Source organism: Rhincodon typus, chromosome 17, assembly GCF_021869965.1.
Source record: "Rhincodon typus isolate 14 chromosome 17, sRhiTyp1.1, whole genome shotgun sequence".
NCBI lineage: Eukaryota > Metazoa > Chordata > Chondrichthyes > Orectolobiformes > Rhincodontidae > Rhincodon > Rhincodon typus.
The window spans coordinates 22,622,912-22,640,715 of record NC_063348.1 but is presented as its reverse complement, the minus strand read 5'-3'; the positions used below and the strand labels follow the sequence as shown (position 1 = coordinate 22,640,715).

The 17,804-nt window shown below is 37.0% G+C and overlaps 1 protein-coding gene across 1 annotated transcript in view; it reads left to right on the top strand.

The window, feature by feature from the left end:
* The window catches only part of otog (otogelin), a 220,029-nt gene extending 202,811 nt beyond the window's left edge, over positions 1 to 17,218 (top strand). Inside the window, exons 43-54 of the mRNA XM_048607318.1 lie at positions 716 to 820; positions 2,441 to 2,563; positions 3,997 to 4,098; positions 5,574 to 5,672; positions 5,765 to 5,805; positions 5,889 to 5,964; positions 7,662 to 7,840; positions 9,331 to 9,435; positions 11,208 to 11,327; positions 13,329 to 13,374; positions 14,323 to 14,402; positions 16,813 to 17,218. Of these exons, the coding sequence (XP_048463275.1) occupies positions 716 to 820; positions 2,441 to 2,563; positions 3,997 to 4,098; positions 5,574 to 5,672; positions 5,765 to 5,805; positions 5,889 to 5,964; positions 7,662 to 7,840; positions 9,331 to 9,435; positions 11,208 to 11,327; positions 13,329 to 13,374; positions 14,323 to 14,402; positions 16,813 to 17,013 (1,277 nt within the window). The 3' untranslated portion in view covers positions 17,014 to 17,218. The remainder of the gene's footprint in view (positions 1 to 715; positions 821 to 2,440; positions 2,564 to 3,996; positions 4,099 to 5,573; positions 5,673 to 5,764; positions 5,806 to 5,888; positions 5,965 to 7,661; positions 7,841 to 9,330; positions 9,436 to 11,207; positions 11,328 to 13,328; positions 13,375 to 14,322; positions 14,403 to 16,812) is intronic.
* The last annotated feature ends 586 nt before the right edge of the window (positions 17,219 to 17,804 follow it).

Here is a 17,804-nt window from a genome sequence, read left to right as displayed (position 1 = left end):
CATTTCTGAAGAAGGGTCTAGACCCGAAACGTCAGCTTTCCTGCTCCTCTGATGCTGCTTGGCCTGCTGTGTTCATCCAGCTCTACACCTTGTTGTCTAATATACAAAGGCACCCTTGTTGCCTGCTGCACCTCAGATATGCTGGCAAATAGGGCAGGATCGTCGTGAATAGAGAGAGCAGAAGAGTGATGTAATGGAGCAGCAGCATGGTAGTCCATTGGTACCAACTTTGAAGAAACATTTAGCATTGACAGCAACCTGTATGTATGTAGCTGTTTGTATGCAACTCTCCCAACCTATATTCTGCAGACCAGTCAGTTGCCTGACATGGATGCCTCAAGCACTGACCTTCTGGCCCTCGGGCACTATCTGGAAACAACAGTGAAAATAATTTCTAAAAAGTTATCGCAAATCAATGAGTAGGAAAATTGGGCAATTTCTATAATTTCGGCTGACACAGAACAGATTTAGAGCCAGGTTTTAAGTTGCAAAAATGTAGTCTTATGTTTATTAAGACTTACCAGAAAGACAACTCTGTTCTTACTCAATTGGAGAAAAGGAAATTGTGTTTCAGCTAGCTTGTATTCTTTTTTAATGAGCCAAAACATTTGTGTTAACTTTAAAAAGGCTTTAAGTACAGTGATGCTTTTGGATCCATGTAACAACTGAATACTATGTTAATGCATGATGCGCTATCATTGTATTCCATTTTCAGCTTGCAATCAAACAGTTTGTGAGACTTTTGCTCCTCAGTGTACTTATGGAGAAAGGCTCATCACCCTTTACAAACCAGACTTCTGCTGTCCTGATTACTTTTGTGGTAGGTATATGTTAATGCAAAAAAATACAGCCTGAAGTATAATCTTGAGTGAGATCATGGAAATTCACAGGGGAAAAATGAAACTTGCACTACGCAACACTTTTAATAAACAGAGAATATCTCAAAGATATTTAGAAGTGTTGAAGTTTAGTTGCTGTTTAATGTTAATAATTTGGAAGCCAGTTTTTCTAAAAGAAACCTTGCACCTGCAACCGTATGATGCTATCAAGCTAAACTACATTTCTGATGTTGATTGAAGGAATAATACTGGAGTGGGATTTTAGCCCAAAAACTTCTGTCTCAGCAAAACACAAGTGCTCCTGTTGTGGTCCCCATGTGCGCTATTAACTTTTAAAAAAGATATAAATTTCCCAGCAACTGACTAAGAGAATCACATGAGATTTCACATTTGAGACATTTACTGTGACAAAGAAACTAAAATTAACATAAAGAAAACATTTCTTAATAGACAATTCATTTCTAAAACTATTAAGAAGTTACTTCCCCACTAACTAGTTAACACAACTGAAAATACCTTATGACCTAATTACACATTAAACTACACCATCAGCAGAGGGATAGACTTATCAATGAATTCCCATATTCTTACCAGCTGTTCAGTGGGCTCCCTTCACTCGACCACATGTGGGCTAGTTTTCCAGAGGCTTTTGGAAATCCCTTCACTCAATTTTCTGACTATGCTCAATTGACTTCCAACCATAAGACTCTTTTCAGTGATTCCTTGTTCCTTAAATCTACACAAGTCCCATCTCTTTGAATGGAAAAGCACTTCTCCTTGACATACTATTCGATGACTAACATAAAATGGTCCTTTTCTCTGCTTTGCACAACAGCTGTTGCTTCACCCAATACTGTCTGTCTATCTTAGAGTCTGTGTCCAGCAAGACCAGTTTATCAGTCTTTTGTGTTAAGGTTTGGAAATTGCCAGATGATTTTCTATATATTTTGGTCCAGTTCTCTTTGGCAACCAAATCAGATGGGTCTCCCTCTGGGCAAAATTAGTATGATCACACCATCCTTCTTTTAGAGCATTCTGTACTACCTTAAATTAAGAGATTCTGGAACGTAACTGTCATTTAGATCACTCATTCACGTTGCTATAGATTGAGAGAGTACATGGATAGCATGTTTTTTTGTTTAGTTTTGTTTTTGTAGAGTCACTGGGAATGAATTACTTTTATTTAGTCATGGGATGTGAGGATCACTGGCGAAGCCAGCATTTGTTGCCAATCCATAATTATCCTTGAACTGATTGGCTTGCCATGTCATTTCGCAGAGTTCCAGCTTCAAATTCAAGTATGCATTCAGATAGAGTGAGGAATAGGCATCAGGTGGTCACAGACAGGGCTAGTGATAATAAGCAAATATAAACAACCTATACCATCTCCAAGAAAAACTGGAGAAAGTATATAGTGAAGGACGGCTGGTAGATAACCCCAAGATATACAGTGTTCAAGTTGGGGCGATGCATGAGATGTAAAACATAATAAAAAAAGTTACATTTTAAATTTTGAGTAAATTTACAATATATACTTTCAAACATTTCAAACAAACATTTAAACTTTAATGCGTGAAATGTATTTACTGCTTGGTTGACAGACTGTTTGTCTTCTGCAGAATGTGATCCAAGAAAGTGCGAGTCTGACATTCCAACTTGTCGAGAGGACCAAACTTTAATTGCTACTCGTGCCGATGGAAGTTGTTGCTTAGCATACATCTGTAGTAAGTTGCACAATATATGTATTTGATTCAAAATGACTTGTATTTGTTTATTAATTATAATTATAATCCAATCAGTTTTGCATCATTTACAGTAATACATACTTTATCTTAAATAAGTTCTGTTTTTGTCAGGAACCAAACTTGATTTTAAAATACTTAATGGAAGGCTACAGACAGATCCAAATTGTAAGGAGTTAAAAGTTTGCTTCGACTAATTCCTTTCTATTCCCATTTAACATTTTATCAGTTTTCATTCACAGTTGTACACAGAGCTTTCAAAATAATATTAACATTTTTTGTGCTATTTTAAATTTTGTTGGAACTTGTGCAAATGTAAGAAGGGCCCAAATTTTGTGGTCAGCATTGTAGTAATTTAAATCAAGCTGATCTCCAGGAATAGAGTGGCATCGGTGTCAGCCAGCAGGATAAACAGCCAACCATATCAATATATTCTCACAGGCAATAAGGAATTTAAAACTCCAGAATCTCATTAATTTCAAATTTAAATTTCAGATAGCAAAATTAATTACTATCATTGCATTAAAATAGACATTAAAACATAGCCGAAACTGAAAATAAAAAGAAAACATGCAGCATTACTTTTTAATCCTGGCAAAATTTGACATTTTATGAATTTAGCTTTATGTTAACAGCTTTTTTTTAGGGCTAATGAGAGCAAAATAAGAGTAATGATAACTTAATGTGTCGTTTTAAAATGTTTTGAAAGGCTATACCAGCAAGACTAACAGTGTAAATGGAATAAAACAAAGAACTGCGGATGTTGCAGATCTGAAACAAAAACCAATGTTGAATCCTAAAGGCTGCAGGGTCCACAAATGAAAGATGGGATGCTGTTCTTTGAGCTTGTGCTGGGGCTCACTGGAATACTACAGCAGGCCTGAGACAGAAGTGTTGGTATGGAACATGCTGATGTATTGAACTGACAGGCCATTGGAAGCTCGGGGTAATTTTTCTGAACAGAATGTAGGTGTTAAGCATTCACCCATTGTGAGCAGCAAATACTGTACACTAGATTCAGTGAAGTCCCCTAAATCACTGCTTCACCTGAAAGGCATGTGTGGGGCCTTGGATAGTGAGGAGTGAGAGATAAACAAGCAGTGTTACACCTTCTGTGATTGCATGGGAAGGTGCTGTGGTGAAGTGTTGTGAGTAGGAGTCGACCAGGGTGTCCTGGATGGAATGGTCCCTGCGGAATGCTGATAAAGGAGGGGAGGGAAATATATTTGTGGTTGTGGCATCTCACTGGACGTGAGTATGAGGCAAGTTCTTGTAAATTTGAACATCTCCTATAAAGCTTCAGTATAAAAATACCACACTGCTAGATGTCTGAACTGAAACTTCTAATTGATCCTTAGAAATAATGTAGATACTTGCATAAGCATGATGGTAACATCTTATTTCCCTACAATTAGTGTGTGGTGCTTGTGCTGACAAAATTCCCACCTGCCAGAAAGGAGAAATCCTTATCGTAAACAACAATACCACTGAGATGTGTTGCCCAGCCTACCAATGTGGTAAGAATAATGTTTTACTCTGTAAGAAAAACATGTAACAGTTATAGCTTGTGAATGCCGAAGTGGTGATAGAGAGAAATCAAGCTGTAATCTGACATCAGAATCCAAGAAGTGTGAAGCTGATAGGATTTTATCTCAGCAGGTATTTTAGAGACCGGTTTTACACCACTACACAGGTGCACTGAACTGAGATGTGCTTCATGTAACCCCATCATTACTTTGAGATTCAGGTTATTTGCATTGACCTGCTGTTTGGTAGGCTGAGCATCCAGAATCCTGAAAGAAAAGCTCATTCTGCTACAAACATAAGGGGCATGCAGCGATGATGATAATTGCTGACTGTAGAGCCTTACAACTACTCTGCAAAACAGCAGCCAGAAGATCACAACACCTCATTTGTAACGGTGCTAGTATTAAACTCAAGTGTGCCTTGGTCAGAATGTGCATGTTCACTTTGAGTGACTTTCATGACTTAGACTGTTGGAGCCCCATCATCAAGTGAGGCCTCAGGAGATTATCTTTGTTACCTGTCAGTAAAACAGGCACTGAACTGTGAGGGGGAAAAAAAATACTAAGCATTTTAGATGTTTTATGCGTTTGTTGCTTTCTCAGACTCAGAGCTGGGCACAATCCATATGGTCCAATAACATTTGCGATCTGTTCTCAGCTCCCTTGTGTTTAATTACAATGCCTGCATCTAGTCCGCAGGCTTTTCACAATCCCAATTAAAAGTTTGGTTTAGAGACAGACTTTGAAGGAGAGTTTGAAAGGAAGAGAAGGCAAAAGAGAGTGTGAGGAAGGTAGAAATGGAATGCCAGATTGCACAGTTTTGACACTTGAAGACACAGCAGCCCACGGTGGGCTGAAGGATGTTTTTGGGGTGTAGGGGAGGGTGGTGGATTTGTGGGGAGAAAGCAGAGTGGCTACAAGGTGAAAATCATAGTAATGGAGAGGCTAATGTGGTTTAAAAGCTGCAGGAGGTTTCAGAGTAAACAAACAAGTGGATAAGTATGTGGGCATGTGTAAGAGAATGGTATGGAGTTGGCAGTCAATGTGAGTCAAAGAAAACAGGGTGATAGGTGACCAAGATTGGATGCTGGCAGCAAATCTTTGAACGAGCTGAAATGTGCAGGGTCTGGAGGTTTGGCTGCCTTTTATTGGATATCTACTGAGGGGCAAGTTGTTCTGGGGAGATTGCACGGCAAGAGGACAGAAATCAGATGCAAGAGATGCCATAGAGGCAGGATGGGAAATTAATGAGGTGACTTTAGTTAGATATAGTGAAAGAACTCTCAGGCTTTGGGACAACAAGCTCTTCAAAAACCTTGATACAATTTGGACTTAGATTTTTAAAAAAATGTAAGCTTCAACTCGATGATGCAATGATTCCAGTCTTGAACCATAACCTGGATCAATTCATGATCGTCTGAGCTCTTTTTTTCGTTTCTAATGATTTCTGTTCTGTTTCTCTTTAGTTTGTGAAACCAAACGTTGTCCAAAATTTCAGTGTCCTTCAGGAATGAAAGTACTTGAGGCCTGGAGTCCAGATCAGTGTTGCCCATTTCATTCCTGTGGTACGATGTCAATTTTAGATTTAAAAGCACTTCAACAAATTGCCAGATTCAGTGACTAAAGTACCTTGTTTGTAATTATTGTTTTTTTTCAGAATGTGCTTGTGATACAGTTCCTAAACCTCAGTGCAAACCGGTAAATAACACACTCCCATCTTTCGATTATATTTGCTGCTTTTGTCTGTTTTTTTAATAACAATTCAATCATTTGGCTTGCAGGGAGAAGTTTTAGTTACAGAACAGCAACATGGAAATATCACAGCTGATCTATGTGGATGTCTGCATTACAAATGTGGTAAGCGCAATTTTCCCACAGTACAATTATTCCATGGTCTAATTGCAAGCAAGAAATTTTCACCAAACAGTTGAGAATTATATGAGAATCCGAAAATGTCATTTTATTCCAAGTAAATCGTGAACTATTGAAGCAATTGGAAAGATTTAGGATTTGGCTAATGGATGACTTTTCTTATTATAATACATTTAAAAATGAAGAAATGTTCCATTGCAGGCAATGTTATAGGTGATGATAGGTGCCTGTTATGAGCTGGCATCTGTGACTCACTTAGTCACACTTTCTGCACATGAACTTCAAAGTTGTTTATTCAAGCCCCATTTTTGAGTCTTAAATACAAAATATGTGCAGACACTCCAGTGCAGTGCCATATGAGTGCTGTCTTTCAGATGAGATGTTAATCCAAGGTCTTGTCTGCTCTTTAAGGTAGACGTAAATGAGCTGATACATTTTGAACAAGATCAAGGAGTTATGCATTGCGGCCTGATCAATATTAGCCCTCAATCAATAAGACCAAAATAGATTATCTGGTTATTAGCATATTGGTGTTGTGGGACCTTGCTCCGTACATGTTGGCTGCCACACAGCCTGCATTATAACAGAGACCACACTTCAAAACTATTTCACAGCTGCAAAGCACTTTGGGCCATACTTCAGATTGTGAAAAGCAGTACATAAATGAAGGGTCTAGGCCCAAAACGTCAGCCTTCCTGCTCCTATGATGCTGCTTGGCCTGCTGTGTTCATCCAGCTCTACACCTTGTTATATCACATAAATGGAAGTACTGTTTCATAATAAATCATCCTGTAGGGAAGGGTAATCATAAAAATGGGAAGAATTTTGAATTCAGTTCGAGAATAAAAAACTTAGGTCAGAATATAGTCTCTTAATCTGAAAGACAATTACAAAGGAATGAACATGATTAACTAAAGTGAACTTGGAAAATAGACTAAGAGGCAAGACAGTTAATGAATGTTTAAGGAGCTATTTCGTAATTCTCAACAAATATGTATTGTATTACGACTGAATCTCTCTCCAGGTTGTTCTGAAGTGATAATGAAAAGCATACAAAAGATATGCATGGAACAAAATGTTTCTTTTTTAATTCCTTTCAAATATGTTAGCCATTGTCAAGACTTGTTTTCTTTACTCTTCTTGCTTCTGTCACTAAAATGCAGAACAGTAAATAAGAGTGACTAAGCTTCTTGACTTTCCTTTACATGAATGGTAGCTTCTGAGTGTCTGTATCTGGAGAAGTATTGAAAATTTCAACTCACTTCTAAGGATTTCTAAGTGCTGTATAATAAAGTGCTTTGTTATATTGCCACGTAATTTTTGTCAGAAACATTCCTACTTCAGTGATTGAATGCATTTACATTATAAGCAAGAGTAATTGAACAGATAGGATGCCATTTTGTACATTATTTCATACAAAGCAATTTCCAACCTTAATGCAAGTTCAAAGAATGAACCAGTTGCAATTTGAAAGGAATTTTTTTCTAGGCCTTATATTGATCATTTCTATTGTACATTTCTTCTGAAAAGTGAATAACTAATGATTTCTTTATTAACATGCATTTTCTGAACATAAGAAAAAAACGTTGCAGTCCATATTATGACGATTATGTTACATCGTGCATGCTCTCTAATTGAAGGCAACAAGGTTAAAAATATGACATTTTTTTGTTTTATCACAGTAAATGACCATGTCTGTGCTGATGGAGAAAGGGGTGTACTATACCCTGGACAGACTATTATGGAGCATACAGCAGATGGAGTGTGCTACGCCACACAATGTACCCATAATCTGGACAACAACACTGGCTTCTACCAACTCCTTGTTAGAATGGTCAACTGCTCAGCTCAATGTGAAATGGTGATTATACATAGAATAGCTATGCTGCAACTCTACTTATCTTTGTTTCAGTTTTTGTTAATGTTGTTAAAGTGGTTATTGGAAGGCATATATAAAAAAAAGGAAATCTGTAGTAAAGGTTGCATTAAAAGCATAAAAGCTCTTAGTTAAGCCAACATTTATTCCAACATCTGATCCAGCGAAGTCTTAGTGGAAGGATAGATTTCATTTAGTACTTTAAATTATAAGCTACTAAATTAATGACAGTACATTGTTCTTCTAAGTTATCAACTGATCTGTGTACATCAGTGATTGAAATTTAAGCAATATTCCTTACATTTGTGGATGTAATTCATAAAAAAAGTTGATCAATACCATGAAGAAGTAATCAATATTGACTACATTTTTCTTGGTACTTGTTACACTATTAACTCACAAAACATAAGCAATGCACAAACATTTTATCTACTAGTTTATACAAAATTATTATTTTTGGAAGGAGTGGCATCTGTCTTTCTTCTAAGTCATCTGCGTAAAATTCCCACACAGGTAGAACACAGGGCATGTAACAATGGAACTAAGAGAAATTAAGAGTAAGAACTCACTATTAGAAAAACAGAAAATACAAGAAATACTCAACTTGACATCATCCGTAGAGAGGTAATAGAGTTACCAATCCAGGTCAATGACTTTTCATTATAGACCTGAATTTTTTTTTCTCTCGGCATAGATACTATTGAGTATTTCCATCCTTTTCTGTTTTTATTGCAGATTTCTAGCACCTACGGAATTTTGCTTTGCTGTAGAAACTTGCTGTTCATTTTAAAACATGGAGAGAGAAATGTGAAAATGTTTTGGTAATTGGCAGCTTTAGTTCTTTTGACTTGCTAAAGACTTGATGCATCTCTTGGTGAAACATCACCCTGATCCCTATTTTATCACACGTTTGTGTTAAGTGGCATAACAATAGATGTACTATCGTTGGTCTGAATGCTCTGGGTTTAATGAGGGATAATGACCAAGTGCACCCACTCAGATTTCTATTTACCAGTTGTGTTGAAATTATACATCTGTGTATGTTATGTGAGGATAGGATCATCTTATGTTATCTGCCGCATATTCAAATAAATACATTCAGAATCTGGCTTCTAATTAAAGATATATTATTTTGGCAAGGTACTAGAGTTTCCAGATATTTGTTGAAACATGTTCAACCAGGAACTAGTAGTTAAGAACAATAAAGAAGAAAAGTGAGCAGAAAGAAGAGGAAGGACAATATTTTGTACTGCAACTTTTTGTAAACCAGTAATGATGTTAGTATCTATATAAACCAATGTGGAAAATACAACCATAAAAATTGTCAGTCAGATTACATGATTTCGTCATGTTGTGATTTGATAAATGTACTTAAGCTTATACATTTTAAAAAAAATAAGTTATTTTATGTCATGTGACTTATCAACATACTAGATGAGATACATGTTAACACCTGCCATCAACTAATTCCACAGAACCAGGTTTATGTTCCTCCTTCTGACCTGACAACTTGCTGTGGTCAATGCAAGAATGTATCCTGTCTGGTTAACTTTGAGAACAGAACTACTACCCTGCAGAAGGTAAATACTAAAGACAAAATTGAAATTAAACAGAAGTCAACATTTCCCATTTTCAATCCTTACTCAAGATTGTCAATGCTAGGATGGATTAAAACCTGAAACATTGACTTCTGTGTTTTCATAGATGTTGGCTGTTTGGCTAAGTATTTACAGATTTTTCTGTTTTAATTACCAAATTTTCATTATCTGTTGTGCCAGAAAGTATGTTGCTTTTAGCCATTTACATTACATAGCTGTTTCCATGTATGGGCCAGGAACTGGATTTAACACAATTTAATTCAGGTGTTTGATGCATGTTCTTTGGGAAACTTCGAAGTGTCTTCCAACAAGACTAAGATTGGAAAATACATCATGCAGGTACTTGAGTGTTAATTTGTACATTACAACACACATTGGGCACATTGCAGTTTATCACCCAAATGCCTTGCTCTGCTTTTCCATACTATCTTATAACTGCAATGCGATGCTTTAATAAAGAATGATAAACTCAAACTAAAAATGTTTGTAGCTTTGGAACAACTTGACAGTTGTCCAAAAAAATCTCAGGTTCAGTTCCTGGCCATACTGATCTAACTGATCTCAACTAAAACAATTGCAGAAACATTGTAATGGGCCTCTGCATACCTATATCCAGCCATCTCTGCTGGAAATGTATTTGTACAGATGCAAGGTGAGGACAGAGTTGAGCTTATATTTTCAGATATTAAATAGCCTGTCAACATCTCACTGAGGTCCAAAATCAATAATGCTCATATTCACTGAAGTATGAGAGAGGAGTCATGGAAATGTACTAACAATCTGCACCTTCATCTTTTCCCTCCCCTGTCTGATATCACTAAAGTTAATTCCAGTGATTCAGTTCTGACAAATTAAGGCCACATAATTCACCAGAGAAGGGATTAAATCTGAGGCCTTTTGCTTAGAATACACTTAGCTGTTGAGTTATCAGAAAAGACTCTGCCTCTGATTTAAAAAAAATCATTTGATACTGGTTTTGTTCATCAACTGGCATTGCTTTTGTTTAAACTTTATAAATTACTAAGTTACTTTCTGACTTTAAAGGACACATTCCTTTGGAATAAGTTTTTTTGTCCAGAGTTTGTTCCATTTTTATAGCAACTGCTGTTACACTAAGAGATAATTCATGGATATTTTGATGAAAATTTGTAGAATCATAGAATCCCTACAGTGTGGAAGTGGGCCATTCAGCCCATCAAGACTATACCGACTCTCAGAAGAGCATCCCATACAGGCCCAACCCTCAAACCCTATTCTTGTAACCCTGCATGGCCAATCCACCTAATCTGCACATCTTTGGACTGTGGGAGGAAACCCACGCAGACATGGGGCAAACTCCATGCAGACAGCCACCCAAGCGTCAAAATAAACCCAGGCCATTGGCACTGTGAGGCAGCAGTGCTAACCACTGAGCCACCGTGCTGCCATAAAATGGGAATAACTACTTTTTACATTGAGAATATTTTTCTTGTACCGCTGAACTAATGGCTTGCTGTACTCGGGTGCAAAAGCCTTAAGATGATTCCAAAAATGAAAGTTGGTCAATTCTAAAACAAAAATAATAAAGTCCAAATGTATATTTTATAAGCAAAATTTCTCAAGGCATCCTGATGTTTTCTTGAAATATTATCTTCCTTTCATATAATGTTACTGATAAGATTTTTCAGTGACAGGAAAGTTTATGCTGTTGTTGTATGCAATTTTTATAAAAAAAATATTTTGCCCCATTCCAACTTTTTTTCTTCTTCTAATAGCCAGGAACATCTTGGATGTCCAACTGTGTCAGGCATGATTGCATGGACACAGTTTCGGGACCTGTCATGATCACCTCAAATATTAGCTGTCCTCCTTTCAACGAATCTGTATGCTTAAAGGTCAGTGCATCACATATTGACATGCTGTAACATGGTTTAAATGAGAATTTATTAAAAGTTATTTCACGCTAAGAAGCATTGTGATGAGAAGTAAATTGCATATACAAGTAAAGTCACTTTAGGATACTTCCAAATTGGACTAATTTATCCTTTTAAATAAGTTACGAAATTGCACATGAAAGCAAAGTCTGAAGACTCTGACTTGGTTGTTACAAAATTTCTTGACACCACCCTGGGTAAACGGCTCTTTGACGTGATATTTTTATTTTGTTTCTCTTCAATTTCTTTAATTTAATATGGCTTGGCAGAGATTGATTATTAATTATATATGTGTGCCTGCTATTTTCTGCTTCAGGGCACAGGATGCTAATAAAGCATTAATATCACTACATGTTATTTTAAATAACTGTTTTGTTGAAATGGTCCAGTGTCACAGCTTGGTGTAAACCATTAATAGAAAAATTCATAAAGTAAGTTTACTTTCTGTAGTCCCAACATAACCTGACATTAATGAATCTGACAGTGGTTGGTCTCAAATGGAAATGAGATGTTCACCTGGCATCCCTCAAGGCCATAAATTAATGCACCATATGCAGAAACCAAATAAACAAAGCGCAGAAATTAATGGGTTCAAGGTTTGTGGTGTGCTGTTTCTAGAAAATCATAGAAAAAAATTCTTAAAATTCTACAGAATAAAAAGAGATCATTCAGACCATCACAATTGTGATGGCTCTTTGAAAAGACTGTCCAATTTTGCTCTGGCCCTCTAGCTGTTTCCTAAAGATGGGGACCAATGGCCTGGTGGATTTTTTTTTCACTTTTCTATTCATCCAGAGACTCACATAATGTTCCAGGAACTTGGATTCAAATCCCACCATGGCAGACTGTAGAATTTAAATAAAATCTGGAATTAAGTGTCTAATGATTGCCATGTCGATTGGCAGGAAAAAGGAAACACATCTTATTCATTAATGTTCTGTAAGGAAGGAAATCCATCATCTGGCCTGTGTGTGACTCCAGACTCACAGCAATGTGGTGGCTTTTAACAATCACTTAACAATTAGGAGTGTGAAGTGGATGACCCAGCTATTGATACCCACATCTTGTAAATGAATTTTAAAAAGTCTCTTAATGATATTTTAAATTGCATTTTAAAATGCCTATGGAATCTGATTCCATAACCCTTGAAAGTAGTGATTTCCCAGGTCTTAAGAAATATCATGTAATCACTCAAACTTTTCATCTCCTCTCAAGTTCTTTTGTCAACCATTTCAAATTTATGTCTTCTGATATCCTGACCCACTTATCAGAGGAAATATATTAATTTGGGAGGAATGATCAAAATGCCTCATTATTTTGAGTATACCTAGTAGGTCTGTCCATCACCTTCACTGCTGTAATAAAAGTCCAACTTTACAAATATCACCACATAACTGAACTTTGTTATCCTTGGTAGCATCCTGGTAAAAATCCAAAGCACCGAATCTGAGTCCTTGATATCTTTCTAAATGTGTAGTCGTCAGAACTGTACACAATACATCAGAGGCGACCTAATCAGACATTTGTAAAAATGTATAGTGCCTTCCTTGTTTTGTCTTCACTGTTTTTATTTGTAAAGCCAATGATCTCTCATACTTTCTGAACCATCTTCTCAACTAAGATATACAAAATCCATGGCAAGTGAATTTAAATTTTATATTATAATCATGTCTTTGGGATATGCTTTTATGTGGCACACAGATGTAAAAGCTTGAGCCTTCAAGTTTGGTAACAAATCTCAAACACTTAAGTTTGTTTGTGTGCATTCTAATAATGGTGACGTTATTTTGAATAATTCATGTTAAGTGGCTTTTTTAATGCACATCATCAAACTTCAAGGATTCACAGACCTTCTGGATTCATTTGATTTCTTTCTCCCAGTGCATAAATATGGATTTGATTTCAATGTCCACAATCCAGCTTTTGTCATCAATAGTCTTAACTGACATTTTTCTTTTACAGACTGGAGGATCTGTTATAGTTTACATGGATGGTTGCTGTAAAAGCTGTGAGTATGTGTTTAAATGGTATTTCAGATTTCACTGGTCAGCACCAAATTAAATAGTCCTTTACTGTAAAGAAACAGTCAACAGTGCCTGCAAAATTTTGGTGTTCTTGAAGTAAATTATCATTCTTGGCACTCCCATTTTAAGGTTCATCTGTTTTAATATGAATGTTTGAACTTGGGAGTGCTGACAGTCCGTTTGCATTGTGTTTCAGATTAGTTTTTTTTAGGTTATGATGATAAATAACAACAGTAACCCACTATGATAACCTTATTACCCGGACACAAAAGATGAGCCACTGACAACATGCAATGAAGAAATGTTTCAACATGACGCATGGGGTGTATAACAGACATTTTGGATAGGTCGCCCAGTGGAGAGCTAGTACAATTTTATTTCAGACTGGTGGATGTGGAAAGACAAAGACAGAGTGAGCCTGGCATTGAGATGGAGGATCAACCATGATCACATTGAATAGTGGAGTAGACTCGATGGGCTGAATGTCCTACTCCTGCTCCTATTATGTTATATGCTTCTTTGCAGAAACTAGCGAACTGAAGACAGATCTCCAGGTGAGACCTCAGATAGGAGCGAAGGTCTTGCCTTGAGCCAATTACTGACTCAACAGCTATAAAATTGGCTTGGCACATCCAGGCCAAATGGAGCTTAGCTCATCTCATCTGTTGAGCCAGCCTGTGTTGTTAAAAATTTGCAGAGTAATTGGCATTATACATAGTGTAATGGAAAGGATAGCCTCATCAACAGGGTTTAAAATGCTGCACTGAATTGTTTGAAAGAAAGTAATAAGGCACCCTTTCAAATAGTTTTATGCTTCAACAGAAGAAATTGTTAAAAATATTCAATCTTTTATAGTTGAAGACTATTCACCTGAAGTTGGAAGGTTTTAAAATGGACACACTGAACGTTTTTGTGTTAATAATTTTGTGCAGGTAAAGGAGATGTGAAATCATGTCAGAAAGTGGTTGTGCGAATGACCATACGAAAGAATGACTGCAGAAGTAATAGGCCTGTAAGTAACAAATGAAATGATAGAAAGTATGCTTCTTTTGCATGATCTGCATTCTCCTCCCCACTAAATACCATTCAAACTTTACACCACACTTTACAATACACTTTTTAAAAGATGGGTATTGTGGGAGTCCAGTAAAGTTTGAGATAATCTGTACAGTTTCAAAACATAAATATGTCCATTGATTTTTCTGGAAAACAAAGTACAGAAAATTCCTTTTGTGCATTAACTCTTTGTAATCTTGAATCAAACAAAACCAGCAGAGGCACAATTGCTTACCATTCAAAAGCAATGTGATAAATTTATTAATAAATTGAAAGGATGAAGAGGTACAGCGGTAATGTCACTGGACTAATAATCCAGTGGTTCCAGCTACTTCTGGGGGCAGTGGTTCAAATCCCAGCATGGCAAAGGATGAAATTTGAATTCATTTGATAAAACCTTGAATTTGAAAACTAGTTTAATATGACCATTATTGTAATTACTTCTGATTAACTAATTTAGGAAAGGAAATCTGCTGCCTTTTACTGATGTGGCTTACATCTGACTCATGACTGACAGCAATGTGTGTGACTCTTTAGTGGATGTGTCACTCAGCATCAACATAGCTGCTGACTGTGATCTGCTCAATCCTGCTGACCCTGCAAAGTCCTCCTTACTAACTTCCGGGAGCTTGTTCCAAACTCTGGAAAGCTCTTCCACAGACTGGTCAAGCAACAGCCTGACATTGTCTGTGAGGTATAACTGAATGAGTGTGGCTAATTCCTAGATTCTACCATCACCAACCCTGGGTATATCTTGTCCCACTGGTAGGTCAGACTCAGCTGAGTTGGCAGCATGGTGGTATACACTCCAGGAGGAAGATGTCCTAAAAGTCCACAATTTTGCAACATTGTTTCAGGTCCCCATGAAGTTTCATGGCGTCAGGATAAACATGGGCAAGACCTCCAGCTGGTACACCCTCCACACCTCCCCCACTCCCTCGGTTGATGAATCAGCATACTTCATGTTGAATACCAATTTGAGGAATCACTGAGGGTGATAAGGGTACAGAATGTATTCTGGGTGGGTAACTTTAGTGTCCATAACCAAGACTGAAATACGAGAGTCATAAAATATGATAGTAATATCAGGTTGGGTGATGTGTTGTTACTGCAGCATGTAGGAGCTACTGGAGACCAAGGTGATCCAGAGTGCACACATCTTAGTAAATGTTTGAAACTCTAGAAACAATGCACCATGTTAGGGACAGGGAAAGCTACTTGGAATCTTTGCTTCAAGGCTGATCACTCCCCTCAGTGTTGATAATTCAAATTCGATCTGTGTCCAGGGTTGGAAAGCATGACTACAGGTGTGGCAGGTATGAGGGGCCTGGGGGTGTGCATAAAAGAGCCTTGACCCCTGCAATTTTCCAACAGTTAGGATGTTCTTTTAAGCTTTGTAGATAGGAATGGAGATGGCAACGATAATCAGTGACCTGATCATGGCACCGTGGTATAGGGATTTGTTCATGTAGGGGAGGAAATAGGAACGTAATTGTTCCAGAGGACAATATAATTATGGCTATAGACACTGCTTTTTGCAGTTGTAAGCACGAGTCCTGAAGACACATATTGCCTGCCCAGTGCTGGGGATAAGGACATTTCATCATTAGTGGAGAAGAACTTGGGGTGGAAGGGGAGGGATCCAATTGCCATTGTCTACATTGGTACCAGCACATGGATAGGACTAGAAAGGAGCTTTTGCTGACAGAATCTGATTGGTTAGGAGCTAAATTAAAATATAGAATCTCAGTTTGCTACCTTAGCTGAGAGCAAACTAACATGGAGTAAATAAAGTGAATGAGTTAGAAGCATAGCCCCAGTATTCTGGATTGATTTTTGTTCATGGGCACTGGCATCAGTATTGGTGTAAAATATTCTGGTAGATCAACAAACCTGGAAAAGTTATCTGCCAGGATGCTTTGCCCTGGTGGTGATGCTACTTTAATTGTAATAATTCTAGTGGCTCAGTTACTAAGGGAACTAAAATAAGGCAAGCCATACGGCAGCTTTAATTATGGGTCTATACTAGGATACTATACTATCTATACTAGGATAACAAAGAGCAACTATGATTGACTTTAATGTTTCTGGCTAATTTAGTCTGATTTGGGTGGAGATGGAGTCAGTAAACTCTTACGACTTATCCAGAGATCAGTATTTAATCATTAAATGGCATGACTATGTGCAAACACCATCAAAAATGATACAAGAATAATGTACATTTGCTGAGGTATTAGGATGGCTGATTCTATAGATCCATAGTTCTACACAAATAGGCATTTTCAGTAAACAGAAAATTAGAAGGGACAGGAGAAATTACCAGAAAGTTTTTCTGTATTGATTAAAATTATCAATCTGTTTTCCAGGTGAACATAGTCTCATGTGATGGAAAATGTCCCTCTGCTAGTATTTACAATTACAGCATTAACTCACATGCCAGATTTTGTAAGTGCTGCCGGGAAATTGGCCTACAAAAACGCACGGTACAGCTTTACTGTAGCAGCAACTCTACTTGGGTCAGTTACTCCATTCAAGAACCCACAGACTGTTTGTGCCAGTGGTCCTAGAGACTAAATGAAACTGCATACCTGTAATTTTAACAAATATTTGTGATGATCTGTAGTTTGGTACCTTGTGCAAACTACATGTACTCCAGTTAACCCAGTCTGCACTTGAAAATCTTCATCTTTATTTTGTTTTAATTTTACTCCATTTTCTATGGATTCTTTGTTTCAGTCCTTCACTATTCTCTTCTCAGCTGCCTGGAATAGTTCATTAACTGCACACACATAATAATAAATCTGTATCTTTTACTCACATAAACTTGCCAAAGGAATCAAGCTACTTGGAGCCTAAGTTGTGCAGGTTACCATTCCTCCAGTTGTTTCTGCCTTTACAAGATTGTTTCTCTACAAGTAAACTAAAAACAGTTTATTTGCTCTGAGGTGTTTGACATTAGCACTAGATATTCAAATAGAAAATGTTCAATTCACTGGCAGAAACATCCCTCACTTAAATAAGCACAAACTTCACACAAGTACATTTTATTAAAAGAAAATCTTTTACAAATCATAACCACATCATTTCCTAAACTAAAGATGGAAACATGGGCATCTATATCAGATGAAGTTTGTTCTGTACAGAACTGTTGGCTAGACATACCAATACATTTATTAAAATATAATGAATTTTGTACTTTTATTCCCAATGGTTTTGTACTGTTTAGGGCAGTTACTGTGATGTTTACCTCTAAATGTTTTCGTGTTCATGATTCTTTCAGAATTATATATAAATTAAATTCGATCAAGGAGAATTAATGTAATAGAAAATGATCAAAATAGTTTTTCAGTAAAGCTAC